The 13,939-nt window shown below is 45.9% G+C and overlaps 1 protein-coding gene across 1 annotated transcript; it reads left to right on the top strand.

Annotated features, from left to right (window-relative positions):
• Positions 1-249: 249 nt before the first annotated feature.
• Positions 250-684, top strand: LOC311175333 (ribonuclease pancreatic-like; the record flags this gene model as incomplete). The annotated part of the gene is made up of 1 exon (XM_084240226.1): positions 250-684. The coding sequence occupies one exon, from the start codon at positions 250-252 to the stop codon at positions 682-684; it is 435 nt and encodes a 144-aa protein (XP_084096352.1).
• Between the last annotated feature and the right edge of the window lie 13,255 nt (positions 685-13,939).

Here is a 13,939-nt window from a genome sequence, read left to right as displayed (position 1 = left end):
CACTTTGGCGCTGACCCACAGAGGGGAGGATCGAGTGTCTCTAGCAAGCAGGAGAAAATGCTCTTGAGAACAATAGTGGCTGATTACATGGCAAATCTCACAGGAAAAGGGTGATTTTCTTGCTGATCTAAGGGGCACCTATAACCCGGAGCCCAGCAGTGGGAGGTGGGAGCCGGGTCCTTCTCCTAAGGGGCGGCTTTTCCTCCTCTCTCCTCTCCCAGGTGGGGCCTCCAGGGAAGCGCAGCCACCATGGCTCTGAAGTCCCTCGTCCTGTTCTCACTGATGGTCCTGGTGCTGCTGGTGCTGGCGGGGGCCCGGCCTTCCTGGCCGAAGTTTGAGAATGAGCACATGGACCCTGGAAACGGCCCCTTTGGCCCCAACTACTGCAAAAAGGAGATGAAGAGCAGAAATATTTCAGGGAAGCAGTGCAACACCTTTGTGCACCAGCCCGTGGAGGCTGTCCAGGCCGTCTGCCTCGAGCCAAATATCACCTGCAAGAATGGGCAGGACAACTGTCACAAGAGCAGGTCCCCAATGAGCATCACAGAGTGTTTCAGGAAAAAAGGGCGCTCCAGTTACAAAGCTATTAACGAAGAGAGATACATCATCATTGCATGTAAAGGGAACCCTCTGTTGCCCGTCCACTATGATGGCTCTGAAGAGGTCTCATCTGAGGCCAGATAGAGATGTACCCCCACCCCCACTCATCCTCATGGCCCCTACTCTCCTGAGCTTTTTCCTCTTTGCCCCACTGGGAATAACTCAAGTTGGGCTCTTGGCCATCCCACACCAGCATCCCTGCCTGAGGCTTGTACCATGTGGCTTTGGGGGTGAGACACGCTTGTGTGGGGCCCCCAGTTAACTTCCTCACTGCTTCTTCAATAAAACACACTTGCAACCTGAAGCTGCCCCAGCCAAGGCCTGTCTGTGTGATGCTTCCCTGCAGGGCTGAGAGCTGGGGATCAGGGAGCTCTGGGAAGCAGCATGGGGAGAAATCAAGTTATTGCTCTTCTGACCCTAGTTTTCAGTGACCTGAGAGAATCCTTTCGTAGAGATTCTGTGAAGCCAGGATGAAATTTTTAAGTGTGGGCTGTTTCAGATAGAAGGGAGCTATAGGGTTGTGGGTGCCCTGGTAGGGGAGGTGGTTGGTAACATACATATAAAAAGGGGTGACCCTATGCATAGACTCCTATATGGTGTGAAAACCAGTGTTATTGTTAGGGGGAAAAGGATGTCCTAAGCTAATTCCATGCAGGCTTTGTGGACTCCACCCCACTCTAGACCAAAGCCATCAGGACATTGGGAAGGACAAATCCCATCACCACCAAAGGGAAGGTTGTTGGAACCTGAGCGCGGAGTTAAGCAGCCAGGTTTGGTATAAAACCAGACATGTGGGTCTTGGGGGGGCTTCTTGGCTTCATGGCTCTTGGGTCTTCACCAGCTCTCCGAGTGCCATTGGGTTTCCAGGTCGGTGGAACGGGTAGGATGCATTTAAGTCTTCATTTCCTTCTTTTCTTCCTGAGTTGTACATTTCCTCATTTCCCCTTCCCTTGTAAATAAATCTTTTATCAACCCTTTGTGTGTGCCTGCAGTGGAGTATTAATAAGTCCTTTTCAAGCGTGGGTGAGGACCCATAGCCAGGCAACCCGTTTTATATCGGGGCTGGCCTGTAACATTATCTCAATAAAAAAATAAGAAAAAAATTTAAATGTGATACAATCTGGGACACTGTCCCACTGGGTGACCTGACACAGGGTGAGGCTCAGAAGTTCTTCCCTTTACTGGGACGAACAGCAGGACATCAGGGGACCCTGCTCAGCTTCAGGGTAGGGAGGAGGGATCTGTGAAGTTATGATCCGAAATTTCCACTTTGTTTTTCTTTGAGTGAGCAGTTACTAAGTCCGAAAAAAGGGACATTTTCCTGAAAAGTCAAACATCAAATGTAGGAGTTAGAAGGGACTGTGAGACCATCAGATTGCGGGGAAGTGGGCTCCAGCTTGTGCACCTGCTCTAACTGGCAGGCCCGCCTACAGTGCCCCAGATATATGTCTGAGGGGGGAGGTGCTTAAACAGTCTCCTTTGGGGAGGGCACCAAAGTGGGAGGAGAATGTGCCAACCCCTGCCCATCCCTGGTCTGAGGTCACCCCTGCCTCTGACACGGGAGCCTCTGGAGCCTCAGACAGGCCCGTGCCCTGCCCTGCTGCTAATCTTGGCACTGCCAGGGTAATGGCTGCCCAGCCATAGTTCTTCTTGCTTCTGGGACCCACAGAAGGAAATTCCCGTGTCTCCCTCCTTCCCTGGGCTGTGGGGTCTGGCTGCTCCGTAAGCTCACTGGTATCTCATCCCCATGACCCAGCCTATGGGCCTGTGGTCACACTGCTCTCTTCTTGGCAACCCTTCTCTACAGGCACTGAGAAGACTGGACTCTACTGTCCCCACTTCTTCATTTCCCTTGACTCTGTTTACAGTTGCCCCTGCTGAGAGACAGGCCATTTAATCAGCTGGACCAGTGATACAGAATGCAGGCCTCAGTGTTCCTCAGCCAATCAAAGGAAACAGGGTTTGAGGAAAAGGGAAGTGGTTTAATTTGTCGACAAATGAAGAGGGCAGCAGACTCATGTCTGAAAGACAGCTGTCCTGCTCTTTGACAGAGTGCAGGGGTATTTATACAAGGGGAAAGAAAAAAAGGAGATGGACTAGGGTCTGCAAAGGGGTGTGGGAGTGGTCTTCAAGAGGAAAGGTGGGTGCAGTTTGCTTTTCTTCAATAACTGATGTTTAGCTCCCTCTTCCCTGAAATGCAGGAGGACTTGTTATGCTTATCTGAGAGGCCGAGGACCCTAAAGACAAACCTGTCAAACAAGGGGAAATTGCAGGGAATAGGGAAAAGACAAACTTGCTAAACTTGTTAATTCTTAGGGACCAGTTATTTGTAACTGCATCATAATCCCCACTCTCTGTTATGATCTTCCATTTCTAAAGGAAAAAGGCGTTGAAACTTCTGGCTGCTTCCTGCTGAACAGGGTTGTGGTGGGGAGGGAGGGGGGGAGGACTCTTTACTATGGAAGGCCTGCACTTGCTGGCACAGTTCCTGACAGGATGTTAAGGCTTTAGTGCAGTTGTGACAGTAGTAAGGTATACAACATATCATAGTTCTAAATGTAATAAGGATTATTTTTTTTCTTTTCTCAAGATGATGACGTTTAGGATACCGTCCTCACCGAAGAGGACCAGAGACTAATATAGTTACTGAGACATAATTTTTTTTCTCTATCCTCTTCCCAATTCTGTAAATAGTAAATCAAATAAAATTTCAAACAATTTTACCTATATTTCCATAAACTCATAGTGCAAAATAACCAAGAAGATGTTGTTGGCTTTGTTGAAAATGCCACAGCCTGGAGTGAGCTTTTTAATACCCAGTCCATGTAGGCTTCAAAGTCACAGTCTTACTGTTACAGGGCAGGGAGAGGGGCAGCCCAAAACCCCACAAACCTGCCTATTCTAAATGGGTTCTGCCATCCGCCATCAACACAAAACATGAGACTTTAATGGGAAGGAACTTTGATATAATTAGGAAACAATACAGAAAAGGCAAAGAGTATAGTTTTTAAATCAAGCACCCTTGTGAGCTGTCTGTTGGTTGCTAATTTTGGATAACCACATAGAATTTGAAAGGGATGGAGATTCTACAATGGGCTCAATCTCCATATCTTTACCTTTGGGGTCTGTTGGGCTCAATCTCCATATCTTCAGAACGTGCAAGACTTGGGATACTAGTCGACCAACCAAGCCTTGGGATCCTAGTGTTGACCAACCCTTGGGATACTGGTTTCCCCAACTGTGTGGATGCTAATCTCTTCTGCCCCCACCTCCTTGTGTGAGCCAGGTTTCTGGTTTTGTGGCGCCTCCTTTAGGTTTTTTTCTATTCTTGTCCTTCATCAAGGTGACATGCTCTTCTTGGTTTGCTCTTCTCAGCTCAGCTCAAATTTTACTCAAAGCCTTGTAACAAGACATGTTTAATTTTCTAGTTTAAGGAGAAATAAAATTCCCTATTGAGATTATGCAAAGATAGACATTGTCCTGAGAAGTACATATATTGCCTACAAATTTTGGGGATGAGAAGAGAAAAGCAAATGTTTCAGTTTGCACATAAGAAGATGCAAATTGCCACTGCTAAGATCATAGCCCAGTTTAAAGACAAGTTTTCTAGAGATTAAAAACAAAACAAAACATTAAAAACCAATATTTTTAAAAAAGTCATTAAATATTATACAAATCCTCCTCTGTACTTTTCCCGTGTATTAAGTCTCGATTCTGTTGGTAATTTTTATAAATTCATTTTTTTATAGGCTCGGTAGGTCTTCTCAGTTCCACAACATATCTATATTGTCAGTCTCTTTTTGTGAGTTTTCTGAAGGCAAAGCTCAGCAAGCAACCTTTAGAAGTAACAAAAACTTGAAAATGACCATGTACCTAAAATTATGGTTTAAGGCAAAAGACAAGGATGTTTGCTCAATTTTGTGACACACATACACATATGTATTTCAGAACAATCAAGTCATCCAATCATATTATACCGGAACATCCTAAGTTTTAAAAATCTCACATATTTTAGAACAATTTAGTCAATTTTTATATGTGCTGAAGATGTTCCAGGGCAGGGAGAGGGGCAGCCCAGACCCCGCAAACCTGCCTGCTCTAAATGGGTTCTGCCATCTGCCGCATCAACACAAAACATATGAGACTTTAATGGGAAGAAACTTTAATAATTAGGAATAATAATTAGGAAACAATACAGAAAAGGCAAAGAAGATAGCTTCTAAATCAAGCACCCAAAGTTACCCGTCCCCTCGTGGGTAAAAGTCCACCCAAGCAGGATTGGCCCAGAGCAAGGCCCCAAAGCCTGCCACAAATCTTAAGCATCTTCAGTGGGTACCCACAGAAAAGGATCAGAAATAACCAGACAAGTCTGGAAGGAAAGGAGCAAAATCAAAATCAAAACAAAAACCGCCATTGTCACCACCCCAGGGGTCTCTACCCACATCTGTGTCACCCAGTCCATGACCCAAAGGTAAGTGTAGTTTCTTTATGTGTCTCTCGGCTCCATGTGCCTCCTGCAGGTCTCCTTCTGGCTCTCCATCCTGCTTCCTTCCTTCCTCAGTTCTTCTGCAGCTTCTTCTCTCCCTGCTTAGCTCCACCCTCCATTTGGGTGGGGCAGGGAACCTGGAACCTCCCCCTTTCCTGGGGACTACCCTGTTACAAAGAGATATAACTTTTTCCCTCAATGATGATGTTTTTTCTATGAAGTTTTAACATGTCTATATTGGTCCCATGTGTTTTAGCATTTTCCTACAAGAAAAATAATTGAGTCCTAAGACATATCAAATCATTTTACTGATTAAAAACTTTACTATTTTTAAAATTTGACTTCAAGAAAAAATTTGTCGCAGGCTTAATAAATATATACAGATTTTTATAAAACCTGTCTAAATTACCTGTAAGGCTAGTGCAGGGGGCCTGGTGAGGGCCCCAGGCCCTGGGCACAAGGAGGGGCCTGGAAAAGTGCAGAGAGGAATTCTACCCTTGCCTCAGCCCCTGGAACCAGAGGCCTCCACCTGACACAAACAGGACCTGATAGCGATCAACCAAAAACCACCAAAAACAACAACTTTGGTTCCACATACCCAGTTTCCTGCCTAACCTTTCCACACCTCTATAAAAGGACATCTCTCCCCACACAAACGGGTGGTGGGGTGGGGGTGAGGGGCGGTGGGGGGTGGGGGGGTGGGCAATAAAATTTCTGCTTTCCTTCTGTTTACCCTGCCAATCCTTTATTACCCAGAGTGATAACTAGAGGTTTTTAAAAGTAGATATATTTTTACAGTGCTCAACAATGCTGACAGGACTATATATTTCAGTTAACCAAGTCTGAGGGAAAAGAGAACCAAGATTTTAGATCATCTAAAAAGTCTTTAATTTGTCATCAAGAACCAGTAAAAGCAATTTAAGAATACTTGAGTCTTTACTGTAAATGAAAAAGAAATTAAAGTTTGGTTTTACATAAGTACACTACTGACAATAAACTTGAATAGTATTAAAGCAAGTCATTCTAGCACATGACATTTTTTCTAAGATATCTCTCTCAGACCGTCAAACCTTCAACACCTTTTTTTTGCCTTCCTATTTTGCACCCCTTTTTTTCAAAGATAGCCATTTTGTTTTGACACTAAATTTTTCAGACCTTTAACATACCTGTTTTAAATACATTTCTTAATACACCTCAGTTTATATTTAGAGTTACAGCATTCTAGTTTTTAATTTTTAGATTGTAAGACTGTTCTGGCAGAATTTCATCTTTATGTATGCCCACAGGCCCAGAGATCTTTTTCCAAAATCGGGACACACAAGCAATTAAGCAACAGAACATCCATTGCCCCAGCAGGGGCACATTCACACTTTAAAGCAAGCAAGGAGCATAGAAGCAGGAGACCTTCCAAGTGGTCATCAGGTCATCTAGGGCACATAAGTCAGGGACCTGGCTAGAGAAAGTGCATCAGTCACTCCCTGAAACTTTTAGTCCACACTGAGGCCTTGTCCCAAAGCAATCTCAGCTAATTACAGGTCGGCCTCACATTTTTCACTCAAGGTATTGTAGGAGCTGTTATGCTATTATTTTTTGTACTGAATAACTTATAAACACGTTTTATTTAATTTTTTAGGTGATGATGACAACAAAGCTTAGTTTTCCTACAATAAGAAGCAAAAAATATACCAAAAGCTCATTAAGTAGTCAACAAATTTTCATTATTAAATTTAGTAGATCCTTAGTTTTATAGGAGAAATATACCACCATTTAAATAATGATAAAAAGAACAGATTTAAGATAGAGATCCCAATTGTAGCTTTAGTTTTTCTTAGGCTGGGAAGTTCAAATTGCAGAGTTACAAATGAAACAATTTTATGTACCAGAGGTTTTATTTGGCTAGGACAAGGGAAGGAAAAATCAATTAAGGTGTTTACCTGGGGAACAAAGTTACTTTTTTTAAGGGGAAGAAATAGTGGGTTAGTCTTTCTAGAAAAGAATTTTATCAAAAGAAGTCCAGGCATTGTTACAGAGCAACCCACATATAAAACCGGTTGTCTGAAAGTGGGTCCTCACACACGCGCTTAAAAGAGACTCATTAATACTCAACTGCAGGTACACACAAAAGGTTAATAAAAGGTTTATTTACAAAAGAAAGGGAAAATGAAGAAATGAATGACTCAAGGAGAAAAAGAGGCAGATAAACTCAGGAATGCATCCTACCCATTCCACTGACCTGGAATCTCAATGGAATGCTGATAGCTGGCGAAGGGCCAAGAGGCATGAAGCCAAGGAAGAGACCCAAGGCCCACGTGTCTGGTTTTATACCAAACCTGGCAGTTTAACTCCACCCTCAGGTCCCAGCAACCCTCCCTTTGGTGATGATGGGATTTGTCATTTCCAGTGTCTTGATGGCTTTGTTCTGGAATTAGCTCAAGACAGCCTTTCCCCCTAACATGTGGAATTTAGTGTTGTTTTATAAAAATATCCATATATTTATTAAGCCTATGACAATTTTTTTCTTGAAGTCACTTTTCAGAAATAGTGTGTTAGGATTTGGGGCCTCAATTCTGTCCAGGGTTCCCAAAGACTACACGGAGCCAGAGATGCAAAAGCAAAAAGGCTTTATTGCTAGCTTAAGCTAGGGCCCAACTCTGCCTGGAGTACTGACACAGCAGTCTCATCAGGTTAAGAGACGGCCCCCCTCCCAGAGCAACCAGCTGTTTTGTACTTTGTTAACAGGATGCAGGGACTTTTCACACCTGGGGCAGGGCCCACCCTGATTGGATAGCTCTCATGGTGCCAGCTAGGTTTCCTTTACCCTTGGCTTGTGGTTTTTGCCCCGAAATGAAACTAGCTGTGTCCTCTTGAGATGACAGTTATTTCTCAAAATGGCTGCAGTCTTGCTCATCTTACAAGTAAAGCTTTTGTTTTTAAAGATTTATTTATTTATGCATATTAAGAGCTGGGGTACAGGCCAGAGGTGTGGGGGTGAGGGGACTCACCAGAGACAGAGTGGGTAACAGAACCGGCAGATTGACCAAAGTACACTGCTAAAGCTAGCAGCGGGCCAGTGAGGAGAGGTCTGCTGCGCCATGTGGGTTGCTCCGGGAATTGAACCAACACTGCAGAGGCTGTGGAGAGCTTCACAGCTCTGCGCTCCACCCGCTGTGCCACCGGGGAGGCCCTAAATTATTTTACTTGTAGGAAAATGCTAAAACACTGGCCCAATCTAGAGATGTTAAAACTTCATAGAAAAAGCATTGTCATGGAGGGAAAAAGTTATACATTTTTGGGATATATAAAAATTGATAGGGGCCTCCCTGGTGGCGCAATGGGTTGAGCACAGTGCTGTGAGGCTGTCCGCAGCCTCCGCAGGGCAGGTTCGATTCCTGGCCGGCCAGGGAGATTCCCACATGGTGCGGCAGACCTCTCCTGTCTCACCCGCTGCTCCCCTTAGCAGTGGATTTCGGCACTTCTGCCTGTTCTGTTCCCTGCTCTGTCTCTGGTAGATTCTCTTACCCTCTCGCGACTCTGGCCTGTACCCCAGTGCTTATATAAATAAATAATTTTCTAAAAAGATTTATTTATTTATTTATTTATTTATTTATACATACATACAAGCACTGGGTACAGTCAGAAGCACAGGAGGGTGAGAGAATTCACCAGAGCCAAAGCGGGGAACAGAACAGGCTGACTGATGAAATACACTGCTGAGGGGAGCAGCAGGAGCAGCACAAGAGGTCTGCAGGCCATGTGGGACCCTTGCCCCGCGGCCGGGGATCAAACCTGTGCTGCAGAGGCTGCCGGCAGCTTCACAGCCCAGCGCTCAACTGCTGTGCCACTGGGGAGGCCCTAAATAAATAAATCTTTAATAAAAACTGAAGTGTTCTAAAATATATGAGGTTTTTAAAACCTAGTATGTTCTGGTATAATAGTATGGGACGATTCTGATCATTGTGAAATATATATATTTTGTGTGTCACAAAATTGAGCAGACATCCTTGTCTTTTTCCTTATACCATAATTTTAGGTATGGTCATTTTCAAGTTTTTGTTATTTCTAAAGGTTACTTGCTGAGCTTTTTTTCAGAAAACTTACAAAAAGAGACTGACAATATAGATATGTTTTGGAACTGAGAAGACCTACCGTGCCTATAGAAATATTGCATGGATGAAAATTACCAAGAGAAGATTGAGACTTAATACACAGGAAAAGAACACTGAGGAGGAGGAATTGTATAATATTAAATGACTTTTTAAAAATATATTGATTTTTAATGTTTTCTTAAAGATTTATTTATTTATGCATACAAGATCTGGGGTACAGGCCAGAGGTGTGAGGGGCGAGAGGATTCACTAGAGACAGAGTGGGGAGAAAAACAGGCAGATTGAAATACATTACTGAGGGGAGCAGCGGGCGAGTCAGGGGAGGTCTGCTGGCCATGTGGGTAGAGTAGCCCCCTGGCTGGGGATCGAACTCATGCTGCAGTGGCTGCAAATAGCTTCATAGGTTGTGTCTTAATCCCTTGCACTACCAGTGAGGTCCCTAATGTTTTGTTTTTTATCTCTAGAGAACTTGTCTTTAAACTGGGCTATGATCTTAGCAGTGGCAATTACGTTTTTTATGAGCAAACGGCAACATTTGCTTTTCTCTTTTCTCATCCCCCAAAATGTGTAGGCTATAGTTGTACTTCTCAGGACAATGTCTATCTTTGCATAATCTCAGTAGGGCGTTTTATTTCTCCTTCAACTAGAAAATTAAAAACCTGTTTTGTTACAAGGCTTTGATTGAGATTCTTCTGGGAGTAAAATTTGAGCTGATCTGAGAAGAGCAAGCCAAAAAGAAAGATTATGCAAATATAGGTAAAATTATTTAAAATTAGATTTGGTTTACTATTTTACAGAATTGGGATGAGGGTAGAGAAAAATGATGTCTCAGTCACTATTTACACTAGTCTCTGGTCCTCTTCAGTGAGGGCTGTACCCTAAACGTCATCCTCTTGAGGAAGGGAAAAAGTCATCCCTATTACATTGAGGACTATGATATGTTGTACACCTTATTACAGCCATACCACCACCAAAGCCTTAACATCACGCCAGGAACTGTGAAACCAGCAAGTGCAGGCCTTCCATGGTAAACCGCCCCCCAACCCCAACAACAACCAGGCTCAGCAGGAAGCAGCCAGAAGGCGCCTCATCCCTTTCTCCCACAGAAATGGAAGGTCATAACAGAGAGTGGGGTTCATGATGCAGTTACAAATGTTCTCAGATAAGCATGAGCCAGTTTGTCTTTCCTGTATGTCTTGCAATTTCCCCCTTGTTTGATAGGTCTGTCTTCTTGCATTCCAAGAAGGGGGTTAAACAGCAGTGCTTGTAAAAAAGCAACCTGGCACTGACCCCTCTGCAGACCCTTGCGCATCTTCCCTTCTTTTCATTTGCCTAAAGACCCCTGCCCTCTGCCAAAGAGCAGGACAGTGGTCTTTCGGACATGAGTCTGCTTTCTCCTCCTTTGTCAACAAAAACAACCACTTTCCTTTTCCTCAAACTCTGTTTCCTTTTATTGGCTGAGGGAAACTGAGGTCGCCCTTTGGTATCATGCAGACACTTAAAACCAAATGGAAAAGAATGTAAAATTCTACACAAAGTGGAAACACCCGATTTGGAAGAGAACGCTATTGTACACTGCAAGATAATTGAGTTAACTGTTCTTTATTCAATTAAATTGGTTATCATAATTATATAAACGTAATCAATGAATCCATCTTTAAACACAAAACGTGTCCCCTTGGCAAGCAGAATCACTATTTTTATTGAGTAAAGTAGTCATCATAAAGGTAGAGGAAAGAATACATTGGACACTACGTCTGAAATTCAGTCAGCGTGGATGAGAGAAGCAGGCGGGTGAGCTGAAACCACCACAGACGGGGGCCTGCGGGGTCTGCGAACCCCAAGCGGCCTGCTCGGCCGCCATCTTATGAGCTGCAGCTCTGCCTTCCCGCCCCAGGTCAAAATCCCCCCAACACCCTTCGTCAGAGCCCAAGCGGTCAGAGCCCAACCTTACCAGTGCCTTCAAATCCACCCTGAGCTCATGTCCAGATTGCTCCTGGGGAGCTGCGCCACAAGGTGCGGCCAAAACTCCCTCCCAGGGGCCAAGGACCTGTGCAGGTCAAGGCTCCACAGCAGCTGCTCAGCGCCATGCAGTGCCTTGCTGATAAGATGAAGTCATGCTCTCTGATCTCCGTGACAGCGGTGACAGCCCCCAGTACTCCTGCAGCTTAGAAACGCCTGCGGGCGGACTCTTGACCCTGACCCCTGCCCTTGATGGAGCACATTTTCTAGCTTCACCCCTCCCTTCTCTCTGTCCAGTGGGAAACTAAACAAGTGAGAGCCATACAAACTTAAAAAGCAGGCCTCCGTGGTGTTGCGAGGGCTTAAGACACAACCTATGAAGCTATCCTCAGCCACTGCAGCATGAGGTCGATCCCCAGCCAGGGAGAAACCCTCATGGCATGGCAGACGTCTTCTGTCTCACCCTCTGCTTCCCTCAGCAGTGCATTTCAGTCATTCTGCCTGTTCTGTTCCCCACGCTGTCTCTGGTGAATCCTCTCACACACACCCCCCCCCACCTCTGGTTTGTACCCCAGTTCTTGCATGCATAAATAAATTAAAATAAATCTTTTTTTTTTTTTTTTAAAGTGGGCCTTCCTGGTGGCACAGGGGCTAAAGACTCTGCTGTGAAGATCTCCCCAGCCACTGCAGTGCGAGTTCGATTCCCCGCTGGCCAGGGAGCTACCCACATGGTGCAATCAACCTCTCCCGCCTCCCTGCTACTTCCTTAAGCAATCCACCTGTTCTGGTGAGTCCTCTCACCCCCCTCCCCCATGCTCCCCCCACCTCTGGTCTGCACCTCAGTTCTGGTATGCATAAAGAAATAAATCTTTAAAAAAAAAAATACACCCCCATCCAGAAAGGGATAAAGTGTTCGCATACCCTGTGTCTGACCAGGGCTTCATCTGCAGCACTGACACAGACACATTCACACAAGAGCAATGAAAGCAATGACCCCGATCCATGGTGGGAAGGAGCCCCGTGGTCACTTCTCAGAGAAGAGACCTCACCGCTGTAGACATGGGCAGACACTTGGCCATTCTTATTCTCGGAAGGATCAAATGAGCCGCAGGAGAGGAGCCCGAGTGCTGTGAGGGGGTCCAGGAGAGAACACAACTCCTGAAATGCAGCAGTGGGCGGGCCCCATGGACAACAGCTTAGCAGACCCCACGCACCTGCCAGTGTGGACACGGGGCTTGGAAATGATGCCCAGCCCAGAAGCATAGGAGGGGGCGCCGGGGTCATGGATGGAGTGACCTCTGCCCTGGTGCCCAGGGTGGGGGGTTCTGGCTTGTTTGGATCCTTTTCTGACTTGGGGCAGCTCTTGGGCTTCAGCGGCCCTGCTTTGGGACAAACCTGTTCGGCTGGGCCTTTCCCCACAGGGGACGGGGAACTCTGCGTGCCAGATATGGAAACTGTATTCGTCCCCTTTTCTTCGTTGCACAAGAATTGTATTAAAGTTCCTTTCCATGAAAGGCCTCACGCACTAGCGGATGTCTTGTCTCAATGTGCTGGTCGGAAGAACCTATTGAGAATGGGCAGGTTTGGGGGTGATGGGGTGTCCTCACCCTGCCCTCCAACACTTTGTGGGACGAGCAGGTACTAGGAAAGAAAGGTCAGGAAAATAGATTGCGGTTACGGGGGTACTATTACAGAGTGATCCTGGGGGGGGGGGTCTCTCTCAGGAGAGATTACTTGGCAATGACGTGAATGAGGTGACACAGGGGGGCGCTTTCAGCAGAGCGAGCCTCCCTGCAAAAGTCGCACAGAAGATGCGGTTGTTGTCAGCGAAGTTCATAGGGCCTGTGTGTGTATGGGGGGGTGGGGAGGTGGAGAGTGGAATGAAAGCTGAATTATCACCCTGTTTCTGTCATGGTGATTTGATAACCCGCCATAGGAATGGTGATTTGATTTTCCCCTTGGTGGACACCACCTAGGAAGTCAGCCCCAAGTCTGGGGAAACAAACTGATTAGCAGCCATGAGGGAAATGGGAAATAAATAAATACATACATAAATGATTGCACGGACATGAAATCCAAAGGAGTCAAACAGAAAAGACCCCCACAGGGCCTCCCTTCTTTAACTGGGGTTAAAGAAAGTGCAATTAAGCTCTTGCCAGCCACTGCAGCAAGAGATGGACCCCCGTGGGCCAAGAACAACGCACTGGGCTCAGCAGACCTCTCCTGTCTCACCTGCTGCTCCCCTCACCAGGGTATTTCAGAAGATCCGCCTATTCTGATCCCCACTCTCTCTGGTGCATTCTCTACCCCCACCCCTCTGGTCTACACCTCAGGGCTTGTATACACAATAAATAAATCTTGGGAGAAAAAAAAGAATAGACCCCCCTCCCCACAGTGCAGGCAGGGGCACACACTAAGCCCTTCATGGTGTGAAAACGAGGAGCAGTGTCAGGAACAGCTGCCAAAGAGAAAAGTCGATCAGATGGAAGAAGATGCTCTCACCCAGTGGGAGCAGGTGCAGACGGTTGAAATGGGCCGGGGATTGGATTCCACATGGGAAGCGAGATGATTTATTTTGGGGGGCGATGCGCTGGGTCCCCGGAATACTTTGGTTAAATGCAAAATGGAGGACTGTGATGAGAACACGCGGAGTGCTGCGTGTGAGGTTCACTCCGCGGTGAGGCGGGTTCTGAGAATGAAGTGGGGAGCACCTGAGCTGCAGGGAAAGTCTCCCTCGCGTTTGCAGCCACTGGAGCGTCAGTTACTTTTCAAGTCTCTCCCGAAA

Source organism: Talpa europaea (genome assembly GCF_964194135.1).
Source record: "Talpa europaea genome assembly, chromosome: 8".
In the NCBI taxonomy this organism is placed as follows: Eukaryota; Metazoa; Chordata; class Mammalia; order Eulipotyphla; family Talpidae; genus Talpa; species Talpa europaea.
The sequence above is the reverse complement of the archived record's forward strand: the minus strand, read 5'-3'. Positions and strand labels throughout refer to the sequence as shown.